This window comes from Alexandromys fortis, unplaced genomic scaffold, assembly GCF_014885135.2.
Source record: "Alexandromys fortis isolate MF-2015 unplaced genomic scaffold, M_Fortis_MF-2015_v1.1 scaffold_81, whole genome shotgun sequence".
Classification (NCBI taxonomy): Eukaryota; Metazoa; Chordata; class Mammalia; order Rodentia; family Cricetidae; genus Alexandromys; species Alexandromys fortis.
In genome coordinates this window covers 7,806,285-7,833,646 of record NW_026067960.1, presented here as the reverse complement: position 1 = coordinate 7,833,646, position 27,362 = coordinate 7,806,285, and the positions used below count along the sequence as shown (strand labels likewise).

The 27,362-nt window shown below is 55.2% G+C and overlaps 1 protein-coding gene across 2 annotated transcripts in view; it reads left to right on the top strand.

The window, feature by feature from the left end:
* The window catches only part of Lama5 (laminin subunit alpha 5), a 46,199-nt gene that overhangs the window by 8,423 nt on the left and 10,414 nt on the right, over positions 1 to 27,362 (top strand). For both annotated transcript variants that reach the window (XM_050153058.1, XM_050153057.1), the window contains exons 3-47: positions 7,013 to 7,130; positions 7,831 to 7,949; positions 8,031 to 8,201; positions 8,348 to 8,445; positions 11,059 to 11,174; positions 11,262 to 11,380; positions 11,464 to 11,554; positions 11,727 to 11,861; positions 12,007 to 12,069; positions 14,051 to 14,191; positions 14,276 to 14,413; positions 14,510 to 14,644; positions 14,734 to 14,862; positions 14,935 to 15,072; positions 15,417 to 15,469; positions 15,695 to 15,800; positions 15,891 to 15,943; positions 16,030 to 16,135; positions 16,500 to 16,599; positions 16,756 to 16,912; positions 17,044 to 17,182; positions 17,383 to 17,525; positions 17,614 to 17,720; positions 17,792 to 17,945; positions 18,216 to 18,376; positions 18,454 to 18,562; positions 19,380 to 19,477; positions 19,556 to 19,757; positions 19,913 to 20,039; positions 20,450 to 20,589; positions 21,008 to 21,123; positions 21,210 to 21,421; positions 21,775 to 21,979; positions 22,138 to 22,282; positions 22,498 to 22,638; positions 22,741 to 22,902; positions 23,082 to 23,183; positions 23,284 to 23,367; positions 24,450 to 24,680; positions 25,649 to 25,762; positions 25,896 to 26,023; positions 26,145 to 26,225; positions 26,323 to 26,537; positions 26,810 to 26,910; positions 27,095 to 27,275. In XM_050153058.1, coding sequence (XP_050009015.1) covers positions 7,013 to 7,130; positions 7,831 to 7,949; positions 8,031 to 8,201; positions 8,348 to 8,445; positions 11,059 to 11,174; positions 11,262 to 11,380; positions 11,464 to 11,554; positions 11,727 to 11,861; positions 12,007 to 12,069; positions 14,051 to 14,191; positions 14,276 to 14,413; positions 14,510 to 14,644; positions 14,734 to 14,862; positions 14,935 to 15,072; positions 15,417 to 15,469; positions 15,695 to 15,800; positions 15,891 to 15,943; positions 16,030 to 16,135; positions 16,500 to 16,599; positions 16,756 to 16,912; positions 17,044 to 17,182; positions 17,383 to 17,525; positions 17,614 to 17,720; positions 17,792 to 17,945; positions 18,216 to 18,376; positions 18,454 to 18,562; positions 19,380 to 19,477; positions 19,556 to 19,757; positions 19,913 to 20,039; positions 20,450 to 20,589; positions 21,008 to 21,123; positions 21,210 to 21,421; positions 21,775 to 21,979; positions 22,138 to 22,282; positions 22,498 to 22,638; positions 22,741 to 22,902; positions 23,082 to 23,183; positions 23,284 to 23,367; positions 24,450 to 24,680; positions 25,649 to 25,762; positions 25,896 to 26,023; positions 26,145 to 26,225; positions 26,323 to 26,537; positions 26,810 to 26,910; positions 27,095 to 27,275 — 5,884 coding nt within the window. The remainder of the gene's footprint in view (positions 1 to 7,012; positions 7,131 to 7,830; positions 7,950 to 8,030; positions 8,202 to 8,347; positions 8,446 to 11,058; positions 11,175 to 11,261; positions 11,381 to 11,463; positions 11,555 to 11,726; positions 11,862 to 12,006; positions 12,070 to 14,050; positions 14,192 to 14,275; positions 14,414 to 14,509; positions 14,645 to 14,733; positions 14,863 to 14,934; positions 15,073 to 15,416; positions 15,470 to 15,694; positions 15,801 to 15,890; positions 15,944 to 16,029; positions 16,136 to 16,499; positions 16,600 to 16,755; positions 16,913 to 17,043; positions 17,183 to 17,382; positions 17,526 to 17,613; positions 17,721 to 17,791; positions 17,946 to 18,215; positions 18,377 to 18,453; positions 18,563 to 19,379; positions 19,478 to 19,555; positions 19,758 to 19,912; positions 20,040 to 20,449; positions 20,590 to 21,007; positions 21,124 to 21,209; positions 21,422 to 21,774; positions 21,980 to 22,137; positions 22,283 to 22,497; positions 22,639 to 22,740; positions 22,903 to 23,081; positions 23,184 to 23,283; positions 23,368 to 24,449; positions 24,681 to 25,648; positions 25,763 to 25,895; positions 26,024 to 26,144; positions 26,226 to 26,322; positions 26,538 to 26,809; positions 26,911 to 27,094; positions 27,276 to 27,362) is intronic.

Below are 27,362 nucleotides of genomic sequence, written 5' to 3'. Positions count from 1 at the left end.
CTCCTTTGCCTTCTGTCCAGGTCCTCCTGCATACTAAATAGGCACCCCCCCCAAGCCGCACCCAATTCCTGGTTTGTCTTTATTTTTGTTTTTGAGTGGTGGGCTTGCCTGGTTGGCTTCCTGGGCTTTACTGTCCCCTATCCCTTGGGGTGGAGTCCACACATGGCCTGTTTTTGGACTCCCATGTCTGTTGAAGTAACAGCTCTGCCTGTTTACCCAGCTGCTAGCCTGAGCAGACCCTATCACAGCCCCATCACAGCCCCTCTCTACGTGAGGTGGGAAGGACAGAGAGACTGTGGGCTGGACTTCAGGACTCAGAAGGTCCAGGTGCCCTGGAGCGTGATCTGAAGGGAGCGGTCAGGGCATTAGCCGGATGCCTGGGGCTAGGAAGGGCTTCCTGCCTCCTCCCACCACCGCCTGGGACCCTGGCCTGTCCCCGGGAATTGGCAACCGGCCTTCTTCCTGCGGGGCGAAGGCTGAGTCACAGGACGCCCGCTGAGTCAATCTTCTAGAAAGGTGGGTTGGTCCCCTCAGCCCCAGGACGCATTGCCACAGCCACCAGCCTAGGCCTCCCTAGATCCCAGAGGGCCAGGGCAGAGCACTGACCCTTCCTGGAGGTGCCAGTTGTGGCCCATCTTTTGGTGAGGTGTTATCTGAGTTTAGGAGGCTGCTAGCCAGGAGGCTTAACCTTCTGCATACCCACATGCCAGGGCCTGGAAGACCCCACCAGCTCCCCCCCATCCTCATGTGTGATATCCAGACCTGCTTGGCCTTCCTTAGAACTGCTGTGCCAGGTTGTTCCGGGGCTGGCTACCTTGGCATCACCTCCGCCCATGCAGGAGACAGGTGCTGTCTTCCAGTTGGGGCTCTAGAACATCCATATCATCAGGGAATTGTCTTATTTGGCCCTTCTGTGTACCTCTTCCCACTGCCCTGTCTCTAGGGTGGAGAAGCGGCTTCATAGGACCACATGGTCACCTTGAACCTAGAGCCTTCCCTAAACTCCCACCCTGCATGCCCAGCTTGGTTCACGGGACTGTTGCCAGCATTGTCAGCATTGGGGGCATAACCTCTCTTTTAGAGTCTTGGCCCTCTGAGGTCTGGCTGGGCAGGGGGTAAGAGGGGGGTATGGTGGCCAAGAGCTTGGCCCCGGCTGCTGCCCTGGAGACGTGCCTGCCCCAAAATAGCAAGAATTTTAAAAATAACCAGCGGCTTTTGTTTGCATTTTGCTTTAAAAGACATTTTTTTCCTTCTGCAAAGAGCTGAGCAGCAGCAGAAAGGTCAGGCTGCCTGGGCAGCTGAGCGGAGCAGGCGTGGCGGGGGAAGGGCCGAAGCCAGGGGTCCGTGCCCTTCCCGGGTCATACCACGGGCACCGCTGCAGTCCTGGGAGCAAAGACCAGGTTGGAGACGTCTGGGAGGTGCTAGGCACAGCCTTCCGGCTCTCCAGTGTCTGCAGCCAGGAAGCCCTTGAGGATAGCTGCCCAGGGCTGCCGTGTGACCAGCTTAGCTACACAGGAGAAAGAAGGTGGAATGCGTAAGCGCATCCCAGCACAGGGGTAGAAGTTTTCATGCCTTGTTACTCTGCTCATCAGCGGCTTGGAATCAGTATTTGTAAGAGTGCTCTCAGCTGGGAAAAATGCAGGGCCAGCTGACTGGGGAAGGCCAGAGTCTCCAGCAAGGGTGCAGCCTGGGTTTCGGGCCCAGGGAAAGGCGGGGGTGGGCCCCAGGGACTTGTGAGGGCCAGGCTGCCAGCTCCCAGGAGCAGCCAGTGTCCATGTCTGTTATGCCTAAGTTTCCCTCCTGCCTCTTGCTGTCGCTGGCCTGTCTTCTTCATGGTTGTCCTTCTGTCATTACACACTGTTCCAGACCTGCTGGACCTCTATTTTGGGGCCACAGGGCACAAGAGACTGAGGCGTGAGGTGGAGTATAGGTTGACCCTGAAGTGGCTAGGATACCCCCTAGGTGGGGTATCTCTCTGCCCTCACCCACATGGCAAAGTGGACAATGACCTCAGTCCTGGCAGCCCATGAATAGGCCTGTGCCTGGGAGAGGTTGTACTGGCCCCACCCTTTATCCCAGCAAGGACAGCACTCAGATTGTGTCTGGGGGTCCTGGAGTCCTTCCTACTTGGGGTCTGGGTAGCTTGGATTTCCCCAGGGTTAGAGCCCCAAAGGTTTGTGGTACTGCCTGAAGTACTAGGTGAATTCAGAATGACTCAGACTGTGCGCCATTCAGTTTTGTCAACTTGACATGAATGTATACATTCCTAGGACATATTCTCTCTGTCTCTGTCTCTCTCTGTCTCTCTCTGTCTCTCTCTGTCTCTCTCTCTCTCTCTCTCTCAGCTGGGTTTCTCTGAGTGGTCCTGATTGTCTTGGAACTAGCTTTGCAGACCACACTGGCCTTGAACTCAGATCCACCTGCCTCTGCCTCCCTAGTGCTGGGATTAAAGGTGTGCGCCCAGCTATGGGAAGGATTTGCCTGTGGGGCATTTTCTTGATTGATGACTGCCGTGGAAGGGCCCAGCCCGCCATGGGTGGTGCTGTCCCTGGGCAGGTTATTTAAGAGAGGTAGCTGAGGGCTGGAGAGATGGCTCAGAGGTTAAGAGCACTGGCTGCTCTTCCAGAGGACCTGAGTTCAATTCCCAGCATCCACATGGCAGCTCACAACTGTGTCTAACTCCCTTTCCAGGGCATCCAGCACAGACATATGTGCAAGCAGAACACCAATGCACATAAAATTAGAAAGAAAGGCAGACCCGGGAAGCAAGCCGGGAATTCCTCCACGGTCTCTGCTTCAGCTTCTGACTTAGCTCTCTGCAGTGTAAGATGAGAAAGAAATCCTTTCCTCCCTGAGTTGCTTTCGGTTAGTTTTTATCACAGCAACAGGAAGCAAACAGAGAAGTTGCTGCTGGAGTGGGCACTGCTGTGGACCTGACCATGTGTGGGAGGAAGGTGGAGAAGTTTGGAGTTCTGAGCTCTTCTGCGCACACAGTGAAGGTCTGACCTGTGAAGCTTCAGAGGGGAGTTTGATTTGAGAGCCCTTTAAACTGTTGGAGTCATTTGTATGATATTTTAAATTAAGAATCTGTGGTTCTGCCAGGTGGTGGTGGCACTTGCACTTGGGAGGCAGAAGTAGGTGGGTCTCTGAGTTCAAGGCCAGCCTGGTCTACAGAGTGAGTTCCAGGACAGCCAGGACTACACAGAGAAACCCCGTCTCTGGCAGGGGGAGGGAGGGGAAGACTCTGCGGTTCTGGTCACCTGGGACTAAAGAATCAGCTGTGATTAACCAGAAACCAGCCCCGCTGATATGAAATTCTTTGCTTTCCTGGAACAATTGATGCTCATTGGCTGGAGCTGCAAAATCAGCCATGATTTATTAAAAAGAGAGCGTAACTGAGGTGAGATCTTCTGGGAAGTATTCCCTCAGGGTCAGCACACAGCAGCTGTGGTCCACGAGCTCAAGGCTTTTTCTTAAGGCAAACTTGATAACATGTAAGAGTCCCCACGTGGTTTGGGTGGCCTGAAAGCTGCGGCATTGGAGGGGTCACGGAGAGAAGCTGTGACGCTTTGTGGTCACTGTGAGACGCCTGGAGAGGCCGTTGGTGAAGGTGAAGCTTCAGTGGGGGGGGGGGCTAGGATTGAAGGGGTCGTGGAGAAAGGCTGGGGAGGAAAGGTTCAGTTTAACAGTAACGTTTTTGTGCCTCAAGTTGACAAGGGGCCATTCGTGCTGTTGTCAAGTTGAAGAGGGACTCTCCGTCAGATTGGTCTGTGTGACATTTTCTTGATAAATGATTAATGGCAGAGTGGCTGGTGCCGCTTGTAGGCAGGTGGGCCTGGGTTATTTAAGAACTGTAACGGAGCAAGCCAGGAGGGAAGCCAGTACGCAGCATCCCTCCATGGGCTCTGCTTCAGGTCCTGCTTGGAGTCAGATTGTTATCACAAAGACAGACAGCAAATGGATACAGCCTGGAATAAGGGTTCCCCTTCAGCCCCTTCCCCGTGGGGTCCTACAGACTTGGTGAGAGACTTCAGCCTGATGACATCCACCTGCTATGGGCGAGAAACCAAACTGGGGTAGCAGATAGCAGGAGGGATCTCTTCCTGAGCAGGTCAGATCTAGCCTGCCCACACCATTGGCCTCCTTAGCTCTAGCTCTTGGAGCAGACCCTAGTTTGAACACTTGGCTTCTCCCCTTTGTTGTTCATCTTGCTCCAGGGTCCGGGGCTTGTGGGGGGCATTCGTCTCAGCTCTCAGACTTGTGGACAGACTGAAAACCATTCTCCCCTTCCTCAGCAGCAGAGAGGTCACACCTGGAATGGGTGCTGATGGGCTGCCCCAGAAGCATCTAGGAAGAGGGTGTGTGGGGTAGCTTGCCAGCCAGCACTGTGGGCTGAACTAGGGCACGGTAAGTGACATCGAACTTGGAGGTGCTGCCCAAGAATGAATGAGGAGTGGTCGGGTATGTTTTTCTTGGGATGGATCCAAGGCTCCATGTATTCTTTTTGGTATTTCAAGACTGGGTTTCTCTGTGTTCCCCTGGCTGTCCTGGAACTTGTTCTATAGACCAGGCTGGCCTCGATCTCGCAGAGATTCACCTGCGTCTGCCTCCGCCTCCAAAGTACTGGGATTCATGGCATGTGCCACCACTGCCCATCCAAGGCAAACTCTTAATGTCTGTAAGATCGAGAAGTTAATTCCAATGTAAAATGACATTACCATTCCTCTTTTAAATTTATTTTAGTTTTTTGTTTGTTTTGTTGTTGTTGTTGTTTTGAGACACTCTCTCACTATATGGGCCCTGGCTGTCCTTTTTTTTTTTTTTTTTTTTTTTTTTTTTTTTGTTTTTTCGAGACAATGTTTCTCTGTGGCTTTGGAGCCTGTCCTGGAACTAGCTCTGTAGACCAGGCTGGTCTCGAACTCGCCTGGCTGTCCTTTAACTCACTCTGTAGACCAAGCTGGTCTCAAATTGACAGAGATCCTCCTGTCCTGCCTCCCAAGTGCTGGGATTAAAGGGTCGTATCACTGTGTCTTGCGACATTCCTGTTCTGAAAGGAAGGGATGGTTCCAAAGCAGGACAAACATGAAGTCCTGTAGCTATATGCTCAACATTAAAGGCATGTGGTGGCATCATCCAAGCTCCGCCAGGCAGTTAGCACCATCCAAAGGGCTGCTGTGCACAGACCACACAGCCTCTCTGGGTCAACAACGCTTGGTGCCCATAGCTTTTCTTTGCAGATCTTCCAAGTTTCCGGCATCACCAGTTTTTCTTCTTTGCTGTTGCTTCAGCTTCATTTGGATCCTGACTCTTACGCGTCGTGTGTCCTGATGGACTTTTCTTGGAAATCTTGATAGGCGCCTCCATGACCCCGTAACTCTTGTATTCTGCGCCCCAGCAAATCTAGATGATTTGCCAAGTTCTGCCAGCCTGAGCAATAGACGGGCCCCTTGTGCTGTTGTTCCTCTGGCCTAAATCTGTGAGGCTGCGTCCCTAGTTAGCCTTCTGCTGGTCGGCGCGCTGTTTCATGCCATGGAGCCTGGTGGAGTCAGGGACCTTTCTTACTTTCCAACTGCTAACTATGTAACTAGTTAAAGTTACCGATCTCCTTAAGTATTTAAACAAGCTGCCATTCTGGTGAACTGTACGTTTTTCACCTCTTTGTTTCATTTTCCCTTCCTGATTCTGATTGTAAATTTGGTTAAGAGAAACCAGCGGTAACCACAGCACAGACTGCCATGCTGTCTTGAAATTTACTCCATAAAATAATTACTCCATTGCTTTTGAATTTAGCGTCAGTCATATTCTCAGGGCACAGGCAAAGTACAGACAGAATCCCTTGCCAGAATGTAACACAGTGACCCCAGTCTGGTTTCCTACAGGATACATTTTCCAATCCGAAACCTCATGAACCTAGCCTTCATTGTCTGCAGTTTTTGTTTGTTTGTGTTTTTGAGACAGAGTTTCTCTGTGTAACAACTCTGGCTATCCTGAACTCACTTTGTAGACCAGGCTGGCCTCAGACTTAGAAATCCACCTGCCTCTGCCTCCCAAGTGCTGGGATTGAAGATGTGCACCACCACTGCCCAGCTGCACAAATGTGTATTGGTGTTTTGTCTGCGTGCTTGTCTGTGTACCACATACATGCCTGAACTAGAGCTACAGACGTGTGAGTTTCCGTGTGTATGTTGGGAATCAAAGCTGGGTCCTCTGGAAGAGCGGCTAATGCTCTTAACTGCTGAGCCATCTCTCCAGCCCCCGTCCACATTTCTTTATTATGCTACTGTTGTTGTTGTGTGTTGTTGTGTGTATTTATGTGCATGTGTTTGTGCAGGCATGCATGCCACGGGTGTACACATATGTTATTGTGTGTTTGTGTAGGCATGCATGCCACGGTATACACATATGTTGTTGGTGTTGTATGTTGTGTGTATATATGTGCGTGTGTTGTTTAGGCATGCATGCCATGATATACACAGAGTGGAATCGGTCTTCTTCCATCTGTTGGGTTCTGGGGATAAGACTCAGGTTTTCAGGTTGTTGGGTGGGAAGTGCTTTATCCAGGGAGCCAACTCCTTAGGGCCTCATTGTCCGTGCATCTGCGGGGGTTCTGATCTTTCATTCTTAATCAGCATGGCACAGGAAGCTCCCCTTCCAGCTTCTGGACTGTTCTAATTGACGTTTCCTACATCATCCACATTCCTCCTTCAAATCAGTTCCCAAGGCCTGAGAGCCACGTGGTGAGGTTTAGTGACAGCAATGACCCAACTGCTTTGGTATCACGTTCTCTCAAGTGACTTTTCCTTGGCTGTGCTCATATACGTAACTGAAACAAAGAGGAGGAGGTTTCAACCTGCCCTGGCAGGGAAGTTGTGTAGAAGACATTTCACCTTCAGACCTGAGGGGTTCCTCAGACGTGTGGCCTCTTCATCACCTGCTGTCCCTCACACCTGACAGTGTGGGCAGGTACCCGGAGGGGCCCAGTGCCTAACGTCACACCATTGTCCCCCTGCAGGTGTTCCACGTGGCCTATGTACTCATCAAGTTCGCCAACTCCCCTCGGCCCGACCTCTGGGTGCTGGAGCGGTCCACAGACTTCGGCCACACCTACCAGCCGTGGCAGTTCTTTGCCTGTGAGTGCCCTGACCTGCGAGGCTGGAGAGTCTCTGCACGGGGCAACGGTTGCCTCAAGGCCTCTGATGCCACACCCTGCCCCTGTGACGGTGCCACTTTGGTGTAGACGGGAGCTTATTTATTGACTTCCTTCTTGGCACTGGACATAGCTGGTGTCACACTGGTGGTACCAGGAATCGTCGGGCCGTGTTTTCGCCCCTCTTGATCGACTTCAGCTCAGGCAGCTCCCATGGTAACAGACAGCCCTGGCAGCTGTGGGCCTAGTTCCTGCCAGCTTTACGGCCTGTGGCAGGAAAGAGCTGGAGTCACTGACTGGCCTGGCCACTTGCCACCCTGACCAGTCATGTTGGCAGGGTGGGGATGCTCTGATGAGGCCTGCTTGATGGCACGTTCCCCCAAAACTCCCTGGCTGAGAGTGGGAGAGAGGTAGTCGAAGACAGCCCGGGAAGAGGTTAAGGAGTGTTTGTTCTCTGGCATGACCCAGGGAGAGGCCTGGGCAGTGGGGTATGGAAGGCTCTGCCGCCCAGCCTGGCCTGGCTGCCTGGGGCAAGGACTTTCTCTCTTCAGTAACCCCTGCCAGCCAGTAGAACACGGGACAGCAGACATGTTTCAGAGAATGCGGGGAGCCAGCGGGTGCTAGGTTGGGACCCAGGGTGGGTGTATTTCTGGTGGCCTCACCTTCTCATTCGTTTCCCGTAGCCTCCAAGAGGGATTGTTTGGAGCGATTCGGACCTCGGACCCTAGAGCGCATCACGCAGGATGACGATGTTATCTGTACCACAGAGTACTCGCGAATAGTGCCTCTGGAGAATGGCGAGGTGAGGGTGCCCAGCCATGCCTGTCTGGGCGTGGTGGGTCCCTGAGACCACGCCTGACCTCACCTGCCATGCCCTCTGCAGATCGTAGTGTCCTTGGTGAACGGGCGCCCCGGGGCCATGAACTTCTCTTATTCACCCCTACTTCGAGACTTCACCAAGGCCACCAACATCCGCCTGCGGTTCCTGAGAACCAACACACTCCTGGGTCACCTTATGGGCAAGGCGCTGCGGGACCCCACCGTCACCCGCAGGGTGAGCCTGGGGGTGTGGTTGAGCGCTGAAGGAAGGGTGGTAGAGCTGGTTTCTCGTGGAGGCTCTGGAGAGGGGGTTGGTGGGGCTGCATGCCCGTGGCAAGGCCCTGTCCGGGTGACGTCTGACGCTCATGGCCTCCACTGCAGTACTATTACAGCATCAAAGACATCAGCATCGGCGGCCGCTGTGTCTGTCACGGCCACGCGGACGTCTGTGACGCTAAGGACCCCTCAGATCCTTTCAGGTGAGACCTTTGGTTCTCTGTCTAACCTCATCTGCCTCCCTGCCTGTCACAGCTCTGGCTTCCCAGTGGTACCTGCGCTGGCTGCTACCCTGGGTCTCCATTTTCCCATCGGAAGAGGCAGTACTGTGTGACCCTCTCGGGGTGTCCTGGTCTTGGGTGGCTATTTGCCCTGAATTCCACAGAGGTGTGGGGTTCTAGACCCAGGGCCTTTGGGATGGGCATGATCTCTTGCCGTGCACCTCTGCCCCTAGATGGATGTGTACCGTTTGTCTAGGCAGCCCAAACCAGCCCCCCAGTGCACAAAGACTCACCCTGACCTTTACCGCTTTGCTTGGCTCAGTCAAATCCAGCTGTAGAGAAATACCCCCTGTCATTCCCACTGGGGACGTTCATTCTCTCTCTAGTGTCTGGGTCACCCTCTCGTTCCCAGATCCTTGCTCTCATGACCTCTTGCTTCCCCTGAACTCTGAGTCTTTTTTTCTGGAGCACACGTCTCAGCCACTTAGTGGATGGCTGTCAGTCGTCTTTAGAAGATGTTTGCTTAGCTGGAGGCAGAGGTAGACGGAACTCTGAGTTCAAGGCCAGCCTGGTCTACAGAGCGAGTTCTAGCACAGCCAGGGTTACACAGAGGAACCCTACTTGGAACTCCCCACCCCCAGAGAGAAGATGGCTGCTTAACCAGCGTATAGCTAACTTTGCTTCTTGCATGATAACTGCCTTCCGACCTGTGGGTGAGTTCTTTACCTGGGACAGCACTAGGTTCTCTAGGGTCTAGGGTCCCTTGGGCTGTTACTGTTGGAGCTGTTACCCTCTCTCATGACCTCTGTGCCTAGATGCGCTGTGGGTCCAGCTGGAAGTGTGGAGGGGATGGGGGCTGTTCTTGGACTTCTGCTCTCTGGTTCTGAGATCTAAGAATGCATGTATTTTTGCTGATCCTCCTGGCCCTTGTCTATGCTCCCACCAGATGAGTGTGGAAGAAACATACTGCTCCTGCCTGAGAACAGCTCCCGCTCCCCACTTCTTCTCAGCAGCTTCCCCTGCTCCTTCTTGCTCTCGGAGTCCCCGTTGGCTGTGTCTATTTGTTGTTTACATAGTCCATTGAGAACCTTTATTTTCTCTTTTAAAACATTTTCTATGTGTGAATGTTTTGCCCACATGTATGTACGTGCACTACATGTGTGCCTTATATTTAAGGAAGCCAGAAACAGGTGTCAGACCCCTGGAACTGGAGTTACAGGTGGTTGTGAGCCATAGTGTGGATACTAGGAATCAAACCCCGGCCTTGGAAGAGCAGCCAGTGCTCTCTTTTAACCACAGAGCCATCTCTCCAGCCCCGGTCTTGGCTCTTGGCTTGGGTTTTTTAAATTTCATATTTGCATTTTTTCAATTCTGGAAGTTCTAACTAGTCATTTTTCACATCTGCCTATTTTTAGACTCCTTTGTTTGTAGTTGTCTGAAGCAGTCTTTTTGCAGCATTTACCGGATTGCCTCACTGAGTGGAGTCTCTGGCCCAAATCTGCCGTGCGTGCCATCTGCTGCCCCCACTTTGTTGTCCCTTTGTCAGGCTTCCTCAGGGCCTCTGTGGCCATGGAGGAACCCCCAGGGTGGCCAGTCTTACTCCACATAATACCTACTTTCCTTACTAGCCCAGGGGTGCCGCGAGCACGGATCTCAGAAGTGAGACACCCGCTGTGGGTTTCCCTCTGCTGGGTGAGGTTAGGTAGTTGCTGATTATCTGTACTGACAGGTAGTTCATTCCTCCCTTGTCCACTGGAGCTGAGGCTTTTCCAGAAGCCTTTGGGATGGGAGGGGCAGCAGGGTTGACTCCCAAGGCCACGGGCCCCCTGTTGGGTATCAATGGGAGTAGATCTTGGAGGATGGGGCACACAGAGGCTTCTGGATTTTGCTCAGGAAGTGCACACACTGCCCCTTTCAGTGGGCTGGCTGTGACCCTGCCACACGCTGGTAGAATACACGGAGGTGTTGGTTTATACAAAACATATGCTCCAGCTTTGTCTTCATCCCCAACCAGCTGTTCCCCTGCCCACTGGGACAGCAGGCAGGCCTCCAGCCTTTGGAGAGAGGAAGCAGTTCTTGGCCACTTGCCCCTGGGGAGATGCCCTAGATATATGGGGGTGTCTGGCCGACACGAGGATTTCACAGGCTGAGTGAGATCCGGGTCTCAGTGGTGAACCAATGTGTCCCTCCCTTAGAACTGGATCAGAGTTTTGGGGGCCAGGCAGGGTTGGTAGGGCCAGGGTTCCACCTTGCTGAGCTCGTAGGCCCTGCCCACCATCAACACACACCCTTCTCTCTCCAGCCTTCCACCTAAGACGCCACAGAGATCCCTTCTCCTCTCTGCTGCCCTCCCTTCCCTCCCATCTCTTTCCCTTTCTTGTTCCCATTCTCTGAGGCTCAGGCCATGTGCACAGCCGCTGGGGTAGGAGTAGGGTGTCTGGACCAGCGCTTTCTGCGTGACAGCTGGGGACTGAGGGAAGCGAGCCCTGTGCCCACACAGCAGGCCAGCAACACCCAAGCACGTACCACCCACCTCGTCTCCAGCCCTCTGTCTCTCGGGTGGGTATGTCCTAACTCCTCCACGTCCCTTCGCAGGCTGCAGTGTGCCTGCCAACACAATACATGTGGAGGCTCTTGTGACCGATGCTGTCCAGGCTTCAACCAGCAGCCGTGGAAGCCTGCTACCATCGATAGCGCCAATGAGTGCCAGTGTGAGTATACCGTACGCGTGTGCACTGCCACACCCAGGGGTCCCAGGGACACGGAGGGCATGCTAACCACTGGCCCCGACCCTACAGCCTGCAACTGCCACGGCCATGCCCACGACTGTTACTATGACCCTGAGGTGGACCGGCGTAATGCCAGCCAGAACCAGGACAATGTGTATCAAGGTGGGGGCGTCTGCCTCGATTGCCAGGTAGGCTAGGCAAGGGCTGGCCGGGTGTAGGTAGGCCTGTGTGATGGGAACATGTGGGGACTTAGCAAGCTCCGTATCCCCAGCACCACACCACAGGCATCAACTGTGAGCGCTGCTTGCCCGGCTTCTACCGTGCCCCTGACCAGCCGCTGGACTCACCCCATGTCTGTCGCCGTGAGTAGAGCTGTGTTCCTGGGCCATGGAGGCTGGAGTTTTATGGTCTGGCTGGGAGAGGAGGTTGGGAAGTCCCAGCGTCCTAGCTGCTGTATCTCCCAGACCTCCCCGCCCCAGGAGGTGAGGTTAACTCCCCATCGCTTCCATGACTTTATCTCTGACTGTTTCTCAGGCTGTGACTGTGAGTCGGATTTCACCGATGGGACATGTGAAGATTTAACAGGCCGCTGTTACTGCAGACCCAACTTCACGGGAGAGCACTGTGCCGCCTGTGCCGAGGGCTACACTGATTTTCCACACTGCTACCGTGAGGACCAGCTGGGAGCTCGGGTGGGGGTTAACGGGAAGGCCCAGGGCTGAGGCTGAGGAAGGGTGGAGCCCTGGGCTGGTCTGCGGTCCAGAGAGCTTGCCCAGCAGACCTAGTTGACGTGTGTGCAATGTTTGCTCCTCAGCTGTGTCCTCGTTCCCCAACAATGACACCAGAGAACAAGTATCGCCTGCTGGACAGATAGTGAGTAAGTACGCTGAGGTCACCATGACCTACATACCCTGACAGTCACCAGAGCCTACGCACCCTGAGGTCACCACGACCTACAGGAAGAAGTGTATGCAAAGGGCCGGTTTTAATCTTCGTCATTTAGTCTATTCAGTTTTAAAATTAATTTTTACTTCCTGTGTGTGTGTGTGTTTTATGTGAGTGTCTATGCATTGTGTGCGTGTCTGGTGCCTATGGAGGCAGAAAGGAAGGTGTTGGACTTCCTGATCCTAAGTTATAGCTCTGAGCCACCATGTGGGTGCTGGGACCTGAATTCCAGTCCTCTGCAAGAGCAGCCAGTGCTTCTAACTGCTGAACCATCTTTTCAGCCCCGAATTTTTATTTATTTATTTATTTATTTTAAATAATGCACAGTCTCATTGGAAACCCTTGTAGAAGCTTGGGAGCAGCCCTCTTGGGGCTACAGCTGTAGTTCCATGGTGCAGGGCTTGCCTGGCTTTCACACAGCCCTGGGTTCCATCGTCAGCACCTCGGCAAACACGAAAGGCAAATAACCGTCTCCGTGCACCCTGAACTCTGTGTCTGTGTGCACTCGTTCTTATAAACACTGTAGTAAACCATGCACACTGTTTAGGGATTGTGTCTTCTCCCACAACCATCCCGTAAACATGTCCCTTCACAGCCCGTTATACGGACAGATGGAGCATTGAGTTAACCAGCTGCCCTGCCCTCCTTCCAAAAAGATGCTACGACAGACATCCAGACAGCAGTGACTTCTCATGGCTTGTCTCCACAGGGTGCCTTCCTAGAAGTCAGCAGGCTCTCTCTGGCTTACCAAACTTCCATATTTTGTGGCCTTTTGCCCAGGTGCCAAGTCGGTTTCCTAACACATGGCAGCATACTGGTGCGCTGGCTGTGTGCACAGCTGCTGGCTGGACCATTGCCGACCTGCACAGTTGTAGCCTCGGCCTCTCTCATAGTGCAGAGACAGGCGTCCCCTTCTCAGTGTTTCTGCGTTTGGTGGTGGTGGTGGGGTGTTTCGAGATAGGGTTTCTCTGTGTAGTTCTGGTTGTCCTGGAACTTGTTCTATAGACCAGGCTGCCTCCAGACTCAGAGATCCACCTGCCTCTGGCTCCCAAGTGTTGGGTTTAAAGACATGTGCCTGCACACCCACCTGGGATGCATCTTATGACTTTTTTTGTGCCATTGGCAGGATTGTATCCTAGGGCAGGGTGGAAGTGGATGCTGTTTTGCAGTAGGATGGGTCTCAGTGTGGGTCTTGCTTGTCTGTGTGATATTCCAGGACTTGGAACTGCATTTTTTTGGTCCTCACCTTCTGCTGCTTTTCCTTGTGACTTGTCCTCCATCCACCTTCTTTGCCCTTCTTCAGCACTGGTGTTTTCTGGCCCTGCAAACTTTCAAATCTCCTGGGATTTCCTTGCAATTCCACTGGCACCTTTGGTGCTCTCTAGGGAAGAGACAGTCACCTGACCTTCTCACTGCCCTTGCTGCTGCCAGGCTGGGCCTCTGCTGTCCTCTCCTCTTCTCATCTCTTCTTTGCTGTTTAACCTTTCCTTTATGGACTTTTGTTAGCTAGAGGAGCAAAGTATGTGACTGTCAGGCTAGCTCTAGTTTTTGAGAGTTTGCTATCTATGTTCTTTTTTTTTTTTTTTTTTTTGAAACAGAGTTTCTTTGTGTAGCCCTGGCTGTCCTGGAACTTGCTCTGTAGACCAGGCTGGCCTCAAATTCACAGACATCCACCTGCCTCTGCCTCCCGAGTGCTGGGATTAAAGACATGCACCACCACATCCAGCCAGATGTTTTATTTTGCAGTTCATCGTTGTTTTCCTAAAGAACCGGCTCTGGGGATTTTACTTCTTTTAGATTCTAACCTGTGCTATATAAATGTGTGAGAATGACTTTGCGGAGAAACTGTTTTTCCAGGTGGCAGGGTTCTGTTCTGTCCGTGTCTAAACTTCTTGCTCCCACCTCCCTCCTAGACTGTGACTGCAACGCCGCAGGAACCCAGGGCAATGCCTGCCGGAAGGACCCGCGTTTGGGACGCTGTGTGTGCAAACCCAACTTCCAGGGCACCCACTGTGAGCGCTGTGCACCTGGGTTCTATGGCCCTAGCTGCCAAGGTGTGTGCAGCCCCCTCCTTATCCCATCCTGAGGTGCCCTGCACCAACTCACCATTGACTGATCAGCTGGTCCTCTCTTTGCAGCCTGCCAGTGCTCCAGCCCTGGGGTAGCCAATGGCTTCTGTGACCCAGAGTCAGGCCAGTGCGTATGCCGCACAGGCTTTGAGGGGGACGGATGTGACCGCTGTGCCGTTGGCTACTTCCACTTCCCTCTCTGTCAGTGTGAGTGATGTCCCTCCATGTGGGAATAGGTGGTTGGGGTGCCTGAGTGAAAACCTGCTTCTGTCAGGATCCCCAGTAATGCATCCCACCCTGCAGTGTGTGGCTGCAGCCCTGCGGGGACCCTGCCTGAAGGCTGTGATGAAGCCGGCCGCTGCCAGTGCCGACCTGGGTTTGATGGCCCTCACTGTGACCACTGCCTCCCAGGCTACCATGGTTACCCTGAGTGTCGTGGTAAGCAGAGAATTAGAGCGAGAAGGGGGTCAGGCCATTCCCACAGGATCAGCGTCTGACCCCCCCACCCCTCCCCTGTGTGCCCATAGCTTGCGCCTGTGATCCTCGGGGGTCCCTGGACTGTGGAGTGGGTGGTTCATGCCGCTGTCGTCCTGGCTACACAGGCACCACTTGCCAGGAGTGCAGCCCTGGTTTCCACGGCTTCCCCAACTGTATCCGTAAGTTTCTTGGGAGAAGGGGAGGTGGACAGTTCTCAGCCCTACCTTGTACCCACTGACTTCACTCCACAGCCTGCCACTGCTCTGCCGACGGTTCCTTGCATGTGACTTGTGAGCCTACCACGGGGCAGTGTAGCTGCCGGCCCCGCGTGACCGGACTGCGTTGTGATGTGTGTGTGCCGGGTGCCTATAACTTCCCCTACTGTGAAGGTGAGCTGGGGGTGGTGCAGCAGAGGACAGCCCCATTTGCATGATCTACGCGCCAGGCCTGGGGGTCCCCTTGTGTGTACACAGGGACTGTACATGTACTGTACATGTAGCTGTGTCCATGTGCTGTCATTAAGGTTGTTCATATGTGTTTATGTGTGATGGTTCCGTGTGCTGTGTATGTGCCCATGATTTGCAAATGTTCGTGCAGCTAGCTGTTCGTACGATTGCTCTGTGTGCGTGTTACATGTGTTCGTTTGTGTGTAGGTGGTTGTTCATGTGGCTGGGAAGCTCTTGACCGTGGTCAGTCACTGAGGAGTGATCAGAACTTGTTTTTTTCTCCCTAGCTGGCTCTTGTCATCCTGCTGGTCTGGCCCCTGCCAATCCCGCCCTTCCTGAGGTGAGCAGAGGATTGCCCTTGGTGCAGGATTAGGCTAAGGGTCTGAAGCCCAGAGAGACCCTGGCATTCTGCTGATTGCTTGTTGTCCGTGGCAACCTCAAGGGAGGATTACCCCTTCTCCGGTCCTTTATTTCCCTCCTGGTGGCTGCCAAGCCTGGGGCAAAGGCAGGTGAGGGACTTTGTCCCTTGACCTCCTCTGTGTCCCACAATTTTATTCTCTCTCAGGCACAGGCTCCTTGTACGTGTCGGGCTCACGTGGAGGGTCCAAGCTGCGATCGTTGTAAACCTGGGTACTGGGGCCTGAGCCCCAGCAACCCTGAAGGGTGCACGCGTGAGTCTGCCCTAGATAGTTAAGGGTTTGAAGGGTAGATCAAGACCTTCCTGTCCTCCAGGGCTCTTACTCCTGCTCTGCCCTCCCCAGGCTGTAGCTGTGACCCACGAGGCACGCTGGGTGGAGTTACCGAGTGCCAGTCGGTGAGTCGGTGTCGGGGTATTGGGGTCTGTGGGTTCAGTCCATCAGGACTCTGCCCGGCCAAGTCTCACTGCCTGTTCCTCCCCAGGGCAACGGGCAGTGTTTCTGTAAGGCTCATGTGTGTGGCCAGACCTGTGCAGCCTGCAAGGATGGCTTCTTTGGCCTGGATCGTGCTGACTACTTCGGCTGCCGTAGTAAGTGTTCACGCGCCGGCCCCTGACATTGCGTGTGCTGTATCATGCATGGTGAAAGACTGAAGCCCGGGGAGGTACAAGTGGGTCAGGCAGGTAGGGGTCCCACTCTGGCAACAGCAGATGTTCAACTGGCTTCCTAGCCGCAGCTCTGTCCTGACATGTGGCCTTTTGCTCCATGCTGTGCTCATCCATCCCAGTTTTCTTGCCCTGGCCCCCAAGCAGACTCTAAGGGTTGATGTTAATTTCTCTATTGAGATTGTGTAGAGAAACCTGCCTATGAGTCCTAACCTGGAGGGTTGTGAGAGGGACCCCTAAGGCTGTCAAGGGTCTAGGCAGCCTCTGATCCTGTTCTTTCTCAACATAGGCTGCCGGTGTGATGTTGGTGGTGCCCTAGGCCAGGGCTGCGAACCAAGGACAGGTGCCTGCAGGTGCCGCCCTAACACCCAGGGCCCCACCTGCAGTGAGTAAGTATCTTCCATCGGCTGGGCCTGAGCTGGGGAGGTAGCGTGTACCATGTCCCATACGTTCAGGACCCCACAGGGTACGCAGCTACCCCTTGGAGATCTGGGTGGCTGTATAGGGCTAGTGCCTGTCCCACCCAGACACCTGTGCCATGGCAGGCCGGTGAAGGACCACTACTTGCCGGACCTGCACCACATGCGTCTAGAATTGGAGGAGGCGGCAACTACTGAAGGCCATGCTGTGCGCTTTGGCTTCAACCCTCTAGAGTTCGAGAACTTCAGCTGGAGAGGCTATGCACACATGACACCTATCCAGGTGGGTCCTGCTGCCCTTTCCCAGGGCTTGGTACAGGAAGGGAGCCAGATGGGTCTCCTGGCAGGGAGAATCACGGGAGCCAGGTCAACGATGGCCAGAGAAGTGACCCTGTTGTCTCAAACCCACCGCAGCCCAGGATCGTGGCCAGGCTGAACGTGACCTCCCCTGACCTCTTTTGGCTGGTCTTCCGATACGTCAACCGTGGACCCGCGAGTGTGAACGGGCGGGTTTCTGTTCGTGAAGAGGGCAGGCTTTCCAGCTGTGTGAACTGTGAGTGGAGTCTGCTCGCCCATCCCTTTCCACCCCGTGTTCCACCTCTCCATTCAAGCAGGTGGTGGACCCAAACTGTGGCCTCTTCATCCTGGCCCTCCACCCTGTGGGAGGTGTGCATTTCATGGGGGAAGTACAACCAGAGGAGTCAGGGGACGGCCTGAGGGCTGAACCCAGTCGTCTAACCCTCCCCTCCTTAGGCACAGAGCAGAGCCAGCCAGTGACCTTCCCACCCAGCACAGAACCTGCCTTTGTCACTGTGCCCCAGAGAGGCTTTGGAGAACCCTTTGTGCTGAACCCTGGCATCTGGACCTTGCTGGTGGAGGCTGAAGGTGTACTCTTGGTGAGGCCGGGGCCACGGCAGGGTGGGGGCAGGGTGAGAGCGGGACCTGGGCCCCAAGGCCTTAGCACTCACCTTCCATCTCTCCCAGGACTATGTGGTCCTACTGCCCAGCACCTACTACGAGGCTGCTCTCCTCCAGCATCGAGTAACCGAGGCCTGTACCTACCGGCCCTCAGCCCTGCACTCCACAGAGAAGTAAGGTCCCACAGGATGGGTTGGGGCTGGATCTGGGGTGGACCTGTGCTGACCTCCATCTCTATCCCCAGCTGTCTCCTCTATGCCCACCTACCCCTGGATGGCTTCCCGTCAGCAGCTGGAACTGAGGCCCTGTGTCGCTATGACAACAGCCTGCCTCGACCCTGCCCCACAGAGCAGCTCAGTCCTTCACACCCACCCCTGGCAACCTGTGTTGGCAGTGATGTGGGTATCTGAGGGTCTGTGGAGGGGTGGGTGTCGTGGGCCTTGGTCTGGAGGAGGGGCTGTCTCAGTGGCCGTGTGGGTGCAAGGCAAGGTTTAAGATGATGGAGCCCGCATGCATGGCCCGTGGGACACTTGGTGGGAAGGGGACTCCCTTAGCTCTTCTGCTCCCTCTATGGTCCTGTTTGGAGATGCCCCGGGCACCAGGACAGCTATCGGCAGCTGTGGGGAGGATGAGGACCGTGGGCCTCTGGTCACCCTGCCCTCCTCCAGGTGGACATCCAGCTTGAGATGACAGTGCCTGGGCCAGGCCGATACGCTCTGGTGGTGGAATATATCAGTGAAGGTTCACACCAGGAGGTGGGTGTGGCTGTGCACACACCTCAGAGAGCCCCCCAGCATGGAATGCTCAGTCTCCATCCCTGTCCGTACAGGTAAACTTAGAGCAGGACAGGGTTGATTGGAGGACTCTACCCAGGGCTTCCCACTTATATTGTATCCCTCTCCTCAGCTCCCTGTGTCGGGGTCCAGCCCGGGATACCCAGCATCACCTGGCCACCTTCTATGTGGACTCTGAGGCCAGCATTCGTCTGACTGCTGAGCAGGCGCACTTCTTCCTGGTAAAGCCCCTTGAGCCCTCGCCCCCCAGAACAGCTTCTTACAGCGTGCTTTAAATATCTATAAAAGAGAACAGAGCCTCTGGGTCCCGGGAGCCCGTGGTGTGGTCATGCACGCTGTAGTTTGGCCCTGCTACAGCTATTTGCTCGTGAAGGGGCTTGTGAGGATCTGGACCTGTTTTTGGCCTCTAGCTTGTGAGAGCCCAGGATAGAGATGGGTGGATGGAGAAAGAGTAGATCAATGGGGTAGGGTACCATGACGGTTAGGGACTAGAAACTGTTACCAGTTCTGCATCCAAGTCTGGGCTATAGATGGAAGTTTCTGTCCTGCCTGGCCCCACAGCCATTTAGTCCCAAAGAAACACACAAACTGTTTGACCTGTTAGCTCGGGCTTATTATTAACTAGCTCTTACAACTTGCAACTTAAATTAACCCTTAATTCTTGTCTATGTTTAGCCACATGGCTTAGGACCTTTTCTCAGTGAGGCATTCTCATCTTGCTTCCTCTGTGTCTGGATGATGACTGTGACTCTCTGCCTTTCCTCTTCCCAGAATTTTCCTAGTCTGGTCACCCTGCCTATACTTCCTGCCTGGCTACTGGCCAGTCAGCATTTTATTAAACCAATACAAGTGACAAATCTTTACAGTTTATAAGAGCCTTATCCCACAGCCCTGGGCTCTAGGCTGAAGGCAGGAGTGATTGAGTCTAGGCTCAGTGGACCCCAGGGCTCTAAACTATGTGACCAGCCCTCTCTGCCCACTGTGCCTCCTGTCCTCAGCTGTCCAGAGCACAGCCACAAATCATTCTTTTGCCTACAGCACAGTGTCACTTTGGTTCCTGTGGATGAGTTCAGCACAGAATTCGTGGAGCCCCGGGTCTTCTGTGTGAGCAGCCATGGCACCTTCAACCCTGGCAGGTAGTGGTGTTGGGATTGGCTTGGGCAGACAGCAGGGACCTGTCGGCCATTAGTGTGCTCACTCCTGGTACTCTCCAGCGCTGCCTGTCTGCCCTCCCGCTTCCCGAAGCCACCGCAGCCCATCATCCTGAAGGACTGTCAGGTCTTGCCGCTGCCTCCCGACCTCCCTCTGACCCAGTCTCAGGAGCTCACGCCAGGTGCACCCCCAGCTGGACCACAACCTCGGCCCCCAACTGTCGTGGACCCTAACGCAGAACCCACCCTGCTGCGCCACCCACAGGTGAGGGCTCAGGCTAAACAGAAGCCTCTCCAGGGACAGGCGTGGCTGGGCAGGGCTCTGGGTCCCTATCCTCCACCAGCCTTGGCCGATGCTCCAGACAACAGGAGGACCAGAGAGTTCCAGCTCCGATCACTCATTGGCAACTCTTCCTACAGGGCACCGTCGTCTTCACCACGCAGGTGCCCAGCCTGGGCCGCTATGCCTTCCTGCTGCACAGCTACCAGCCGGTCCACCCCACCTTCCCCGTGGAGGTTCTCATCAATGGTGGTCGCGTCTGGCAGGGTGAGTGGCTGAGTGCGCCACACTGACAGGGGAGCAGACTGACCGGTGTCAGTTTTCCGCTAAGTGCCCTGAGTGGCAGCCCCACCTCCTCTACCTCCGTTCTCAGAAGTCTTATCCCAGCACCTGTTCCGTTTCTGTCACAAATGGTGAAACAAGTGTTGGTCTATAAGGTGCCCGGGGAAACTGGTTGCTTGCACCCGGGGCGGTCATGTATGGCTACCGCTAATTCACAAAGGATGAGGCCTGGTCTCAAAGGCCGCCTGTAGGCTCTCTGCCATGACATGTCATCACCTACAGCCCTGTCTGTGTCCCCTCATCTCTCCAACTGTGCCCTACACCCAGGATAGGGCAGCCATGCAGGTAGAGTGGTCGGTATTGGAGCCTGACTTTTGCGTTTTGACCCCCACCAGGCCATGCCAACGCCAGCTTCTGCCCACATGGTTACGGCTGCCGTACCCTAGTGTTGTGTGAGGGCCAAACTATGCTGGATGTTACAGACAACGAACTCACTGTGACCGTGCGTGTGCCAGAAGGCCGGTGGCTCTGGCTGGTGAGGCTTCGGGCTGGTGTCTGACTTGCAGAGGGGTCTTCCCTTCGTGCCTGTCACGTATCTGAGGGTGTCAGCTGGAGCATGTCACCTGTTTGCCAGGTGTCTCCCATCACTGGTGCCATGGGAGGCTCTAGAGGGTCCCCGAGAGCTAAACCACTAAGCCCAGATGGTGGGGGGACCTTCCCAGAGGAAGAGAGGACATGAGCCACACCAGAGACTTGGCGTTTTGTCTCTTCATTTCCCTAGTCTGTGTTGTACTTCTTTCCTGAGTAGCCCAAGTGCCTGAGTAGAACCGCCATACCCTGGCCGTAGCCAGTCTGAGGAGACTGTCCTGTTCCTGCCTCTGGCTCTGTCCCCATGCCCCCAGCCAGGCCCTTTTGCTAGACCCTCGTGAAGGTGCTTAGGTATCGTTTCCTAGGACTACATCCTCGTCGTCCCTGAGGACGCTTACAGCTCTGGTTACCTCCATGAGGAGCCCCTAGACAAATCCTATGACTTCATCAGCCACTGTGCCACCCACGGCTACCACATCAGGTGGGCTGGGGGAGGACAGAATGGGGATGTGGGGCGTGGGGTTAGGCCAGGAGCCAGCCTCACCTCACCACTGCCTCTCAATCTAGCCCCAGCAGCTCATCTCTGTTCTGCCGCAATGCTGCCACCTCCCTGTCTCTCTTCTACAACAATGGGGCCCTACCCTGTGGTTGCCACGAGGTGGGTGCCACAAGCCCCACATGTGAACCCTTCGGGGGCCAGTGTCCCTGCCGGGGCCACGTCATTGGCCGTGACTGCTCCCGCTGCGCCACCGGCTACTGGGGCTTCCCCTTCTGCAGACGTGAGTAACCAGTGCTCAGAGCACCGAGATAAGTATGCTGGGCCCCTAGGACTTCCTGGGGAATGGGGGTACACCAGGATCCGGGGGCATGGTGATCCAGGGAGCTTTCTGGAGCCTAGCAGACTGGCCTGGTCACTTCCTACCTGCGCACCTCTCCTAAAAGGTCCTAGGAAGCAGCAGGTGGCCAAGTAGCTCCGACAGTGGCTCATTGATGGTTCATGGCAAAGGAGCTGTGTGAGGTGCAGAGAGCTATGAGGAAGGGGTGGAACTAGTGTGGCCCTGCTGCACCCTTGTGGGCTGTGCCTGGGGCCTGAGCGGGGCCAGAGGGGTCAACAATGTTATCCACCCCACAGCCTGTGACTGCGGTACCCGCTTGTGTGACGAGCTCACGGGTCAGTGCATATGTCCTCCGCGCACCATCCCCCCGGACTGCCTGGTCTGCCAGCCACAGAGTTTTGGTTGCCACCCCCTGGTTGGCTGTGAGGAGTGTAACTGCTCAGGGCCCGGCGTCCAGGAGCTGACAGACCCCACCTGTGACATGGACAGTGGCCAGTGCAAGTGAGTGTGGATAGTACCCCCACTATCTTGTGGCGTCTCTGGTGGGCGAGAGCGTTGCTCCTCGCCCAGCAACTCACTCCTCTGCATCTCAGAAGATGCTTTAGAGACCTGCATCCTGCGGGTTCTCGGTGACCCACATTGCTTCCATCCACGTGCAGATGCAGACCCAATGTAGCTGGGCGTCGCTGTGACACCTGTGCCCCAGGCTTCTATGGTTATCCTAGCTGCCACCCCTGTGACTGCCATGAGGCGGGCACCGTGGATAGTGTATGTGACCCCTTCACAGGCCAGTGCCATTGCAAGGTGAGCAGGGTCTTGTGTCCAGGTCACTTTCCTAAGTCACCTTCCTAGGCCCCCTTCCTGTATCTGCTTCCGTGGAGACAATGCCCTCGCAGCCTTTCTGGGTCGGTGGGGCTTCCTGGAAGCTTTTGGTGGGGGGCAAGGTGTAAAACTGATCTATGGTCTGGCCCTCAACACACAACCAACTGACCTTTGTGTTCCCTGACCCCTGACCTTAGGAGAATGTACAGGGCTCAAGATGTGACCAGTGTCGCCTGGGGACCTTCTCCTTGGACCCGGCTAATCCCAAGGGCTGTACCCGCTGTTTCTGTTTTGGGGCGACAGAGCGTTGTAGGAGCTCTAACCATGCCCGACATGAGGTATCCTGCTAGCCTGGGACTGAGATGGGAACCCCTTGAGGAGCCTGGAATGCAGAGCAAGGCCAAGTGTCTGCTCTGTATGACACATGTGTGTGCTCACAGTTCGTGGACATGGATGGCTGGGTGCTGTTGAGCAGCGATCGGCAGGTGGTACCTCACGAGCTGCGGCCTGAGATGGAACTGCTGCACGCAGACCTGCGCCTCATAGCTGACAATTTCCCAGAGCTATACTGGCAGGCCCCGGCTTCTTACCTGGGCGACAGGGTAAGAAGGAGCCTTTGGGCTGTACTTGCTGGGGTGCTGGGGAAAGTGGGTGCCAATGAGGGTAGATCCAGGGACCCTGGAGCTATGTTGTAAAGGAGCAGGAGAGGTGCCTGGATGAGGAGGGCACTGTAGGGAATGGATCTGGGAGAGAGGGGACGTTCCCTCTGTGCTGGCTCCAGGTGTCATCTTATGGCGGGACCCTTCACTATGAGCTCCACTCCGAGACCCAGCGTGGCGATGTCTTCATTCCCTACGAGAGCCGGCCGGACGTGGTGCTGCAGGTGGTTGAGTGGGGTGGGTGCATCCGGCTGGGATAGCGGGCCAGCCCCGGTGCCAGCCCCGGTGCCAGCCCTGACCCTGGTCCTTGTGTCTGTCTCTCAGGGCAACCAGATGAGCATCGCCTTCTTGGAGATGGCACACCCTTCACCCGGCCACATTCACCGGGGACAGCTGCAGCTGGTGGAGGTGAGCAGAGCTGGTCAGGGCCCCGTAGTCTTTGTTCCCCATGATGGAGGACAGCCCAGTGGACTCCTTTCTGATTACCCCTGAGTGGGACAGCTCTGGTTTGAAGACCCCTGAACATAGTAGCTGAGAGGCCCTGGGGTTCCTTGACCTCTGACCCACTCTGGGAGCTGTTCCTCTGTGTCTGCCTGACTATTGATCTTTCTTACTTTTTAGAGAGCTTCACTCTAGACGCATCAAAGCTGCCTTCCAGTTTGTAGCTTGATCTTTTTTAATTTGTCACATTTTATTTACTTAGAATGTGTGTGTATGCACATGCGCACTCATGTATGCATGCTACAGCATACATGTGGAATCAGAGGACAACTTAAAAGAACTGGTTGTCGTCTCCCACCATGCGAGTTCCTGGGATCGAGTGCTTGTCAGGCTGAGGGCAGACAAACTGTTATTACTCACTAAGCTGTCTCCTGGCCCTGTAGTCGGACTGAGGCTACTCTTTTGTTCCCTGGCTGCCCAGACCCGAAATAACCACACAAACGCTGCTTGGCCTATTAGCTCACACTTCTTATTGGCTAGCTCTTACATCTTAAATGAACTCATTTCTATTCATCTGTGTATCGCCACGTGGTTGTGGCCACATGCCTTCTCTTTAACCCCACCTCTCCTCCTCTATCTGCTTGGAATTCCCGCCTTGCCCTATTCTGCGCTGCAATAGGCCCAAAGGAGCTTCTTTATTAACCAGTGGTATTCACAGCATGCAGAGGGGAAGCCCACATCACTGTAGTTTTTTCTTTTTTTAAAACATCCTTTGTTGAGTAGATTCTTGATATCTTCAAGTTTCTCAGGTTCTTGTGTTTGTTCAGATTTTGTGTCTGTCTTGTAAGAATACTTATCTCTCTGATGTCAGAAAGGACCCATTTATGGTTTTTTTTCTTCTAAAAACTATTTTCTCTGCATATATAAATTCTTACTATCCCTGGAATCAGCTTTGTCATTTCCCTCATGGGTGTCTGCTGGAGTTCCCTCGCGCGCCTCTGTCCTCTACCACGCTCTGCCCCAGCTGAGGTTGTATCTCCGTCCCACAGGGGAACTTCCGACACCTGGAGACTCACAACCCGGTGTCCCGGGAAGAACTTATGATGGTGCTGGCTGGCCTGGAGCAGCTGCAGATCCGTGCCCTTTTCTCCCAGACCTCCGCCACTGTCTCTCTGCGTCGAGTGGCGCTGGAGGTGGCAAGCGAGGCTGGCAGGGGGCCTCCAGCCAGCAATGTGGAGCTGTGTATGTGCCCTGCCAACTACCGTGGGGACTCATGCCAGGTAAAAAGTGGTCAGGGTGGCTGCTTGGCCATGAAGGTGCCCACCGCCGTGGGTCCTTCCCGAGCCCGAGCGTACTTCTGCCAGCATCTGCCCTCTGCTCTGTCCCATCTCTGCCCACGCGTGTCTTCCTCTCTGCACCCTGCCGGCCTGCTTGTTCAGTCGACTGTTCATCATCACCTGTGACCCAACCATTCATCACTGTCTACCCCTGCATACCCAGCAGCTGTCACCCCTGATCCACGCGGCTTCCCAGCTCGCCACCATCCCCTCCCTCACTGGTGTCTCTGCCTGTGACAGTGGGTACTCTAGATGTTTGGGATAGAAAGGAAGCAGTGCTGGTCACCAGCCACACAGCCTAGTCATTCCGGAGCCGTGCCATCACCATTTGGCAGTGTGTCCACAGGTCCAGAGCCCCAACAGCCAGGCAGAACCACCCTGTGATCCATGGTGTGGTATCCCTGCAGCCCCTGCTGGTGCATGAAGGTCCCCAGGGGCTGACCTGTGAGCTGCCTGTCTGTGTTGCAGGGAATGGGCCACTTGTTCGTCTCGGCTGCCCAGTTAGCTTAGCCCTGAAATAATCACACAGGAGCTGTATCAGTTAAATTACTGTTGATACTGTTTGGCCTGTTAGCTTCTTATTGGCTAACTCTTACATATTATTTTAACCCATTTCTATTAATCTGTATATCACCACGTGGCAGTGGCTTACTGGGTAAAATTCCCAGCATCTGTCTCTGGTGGATCCATGGCATATCTCTGACTCTGCTTTCTTCCTCCCAGAATTCAGTTCTGTCTTCTCTGCCTACCTAAGTTCTGCCCTATCAGGCCAAGACAGTTTCTTTTTTCATTAACCAATACAAGCAACACACAGAGGGGACTCCCACATCCTGTCTGGTCTGCCCAGCCCTGGGACTGGCATCACATCCCCCCGCCCCCCCAATCGCTAACATCCTACCTGCTTCCCCCAGGAATGTGCCCCTGGCTATTACAGGGACATCAAAGGTCTCTTCCTGGGCCGATGTGTCCCCTGTCAGTGTCATGGTCACTCGGACCGCTGCCTTCCTGGCTCTGGCACCTGTGTGGTGAGTACTGCCAAGCCTGGCTAGCCAAGGAAGACCTTGGTTCTAGACCCAGGGTACCCAGCTGACTTAGGGCGGTGGGGGCGGGGTGGGGATGTGTCTCTGTTTTCAGCACTGACTTTCCACTGTGCCTCAGAGCTGCCAGCACAACACAGAAGGGGATCAGTGTGAGCGCTGCAAGGCGGGCTTTGTGAGCGCCGATCCCGACGACCCTGCGGCACCCTGTGTGAGCTGCCCTTGCCCCTTGGCGGTGCCCTCCAACAAGTAAGCAGCGTGCAGCCCCAGAGCAGCTGGGGTCGGCCCAGTGGGTGAACCCCTGCGCCGGGTGCCTGCCCCTGATGGAGAGGTGTCCCTGTGTAGCAACTGCTTTGTCTCATTCTTGCAGCTTTGCTGATGGCTGTGTCTTACGAAATGGCCGAACCCAGTGCCTCTGCAGGCCAGGCTATGCCGGGGCCTCCTGTGAGCGGTAATCAGGCGGGGTGACTCCGTACAAGACCCTAGGGCACCCTGAGTGGGGCCACCGGACCCTGACTGCCCCTCCTCTCTTTGCTACCCATTCCTAGCTGTGCGCCTGGCTTTTTTGGAAACCCTCTGGTGCTGGGCAGCTCCTGTCAGCCCTGTGACTGCAGCGGCAATGGAGACCCCAACATGATCTTCAGTGACTGCGACCCCCTGACGGGTGCTTGTCGCGGCTGCCTTCGTCACACCACAGGGCCCCGCTGCGAAAGCTGTGCCCCTGGCTTCTATGGCAATGCTTTGTTGCCCGGCAACTGTACCCGTAAGCACAATGGGGTTTTGGATGCACCTGAAGGACAGGTTATGTGCCACTGTGACCAGGCTTCCTTCCCTGCATGGTCAGATCCTCCTTGGTGGCCAACTTCATGGCCAGACCCTATCCTTGCCTTGCAAGGCAAGGCTGCAGGGAGGAGGCCAAACAGGACCAAGAGGCCTGGACCAAATCATGGGAAAAGCTGTAGGAAGTAAGGGTCCAGGTTTGGAAGGACTAGTAATGGGGGACAGCGCAGTGACCGTAGCCCCCACTTTCTGCAGGATGTGACTGTTCCCCGTGCGGGACAGAAGCCTGCGATCCTCAGAGTGGGCACTGCCTGTGCAAGGCAGGCGTGACTGGACAACGCTGTGACCACTGTTTGGTAGGGCTGGGAGCAGACCTGAGGATAGGGCAGGCTCCAGGGAGGGGCCAGGCCTGGCGTCTGGAGGAGTGAGCGATGGGGAGGCTTGGCTCGACCTGGGGAGCCTGAGACAGCCTGTTTTCCACACTGGAGGACGCCGGGTGCCGAGGGCAGGGCAGGCCTTTGACCGCAGGGTGTGTTACAGGAAGGACACTTCGGCTTTGAGCAGTGCCAAGGCTGCCGCCTTTGTGCCTGTGGACCAGCCGCCAAGGGCTCTGAATGCCACCCTCAGAGCGGTCAGTGCCATTGCCAGCCAGGGACCACAGGGCCCCAGTGCCGCGAGTGTGCCCCTGGCTACTGGGGGCACCCAGAGAAGGGCTGCAGGCGTGAGTACAGGAGTGACCAGGGTGGGTGGAGGAGCGGGCGTCCTTGGACCCCTACAGACAGCTAATCTACCTACCCTTCCTGTCGCA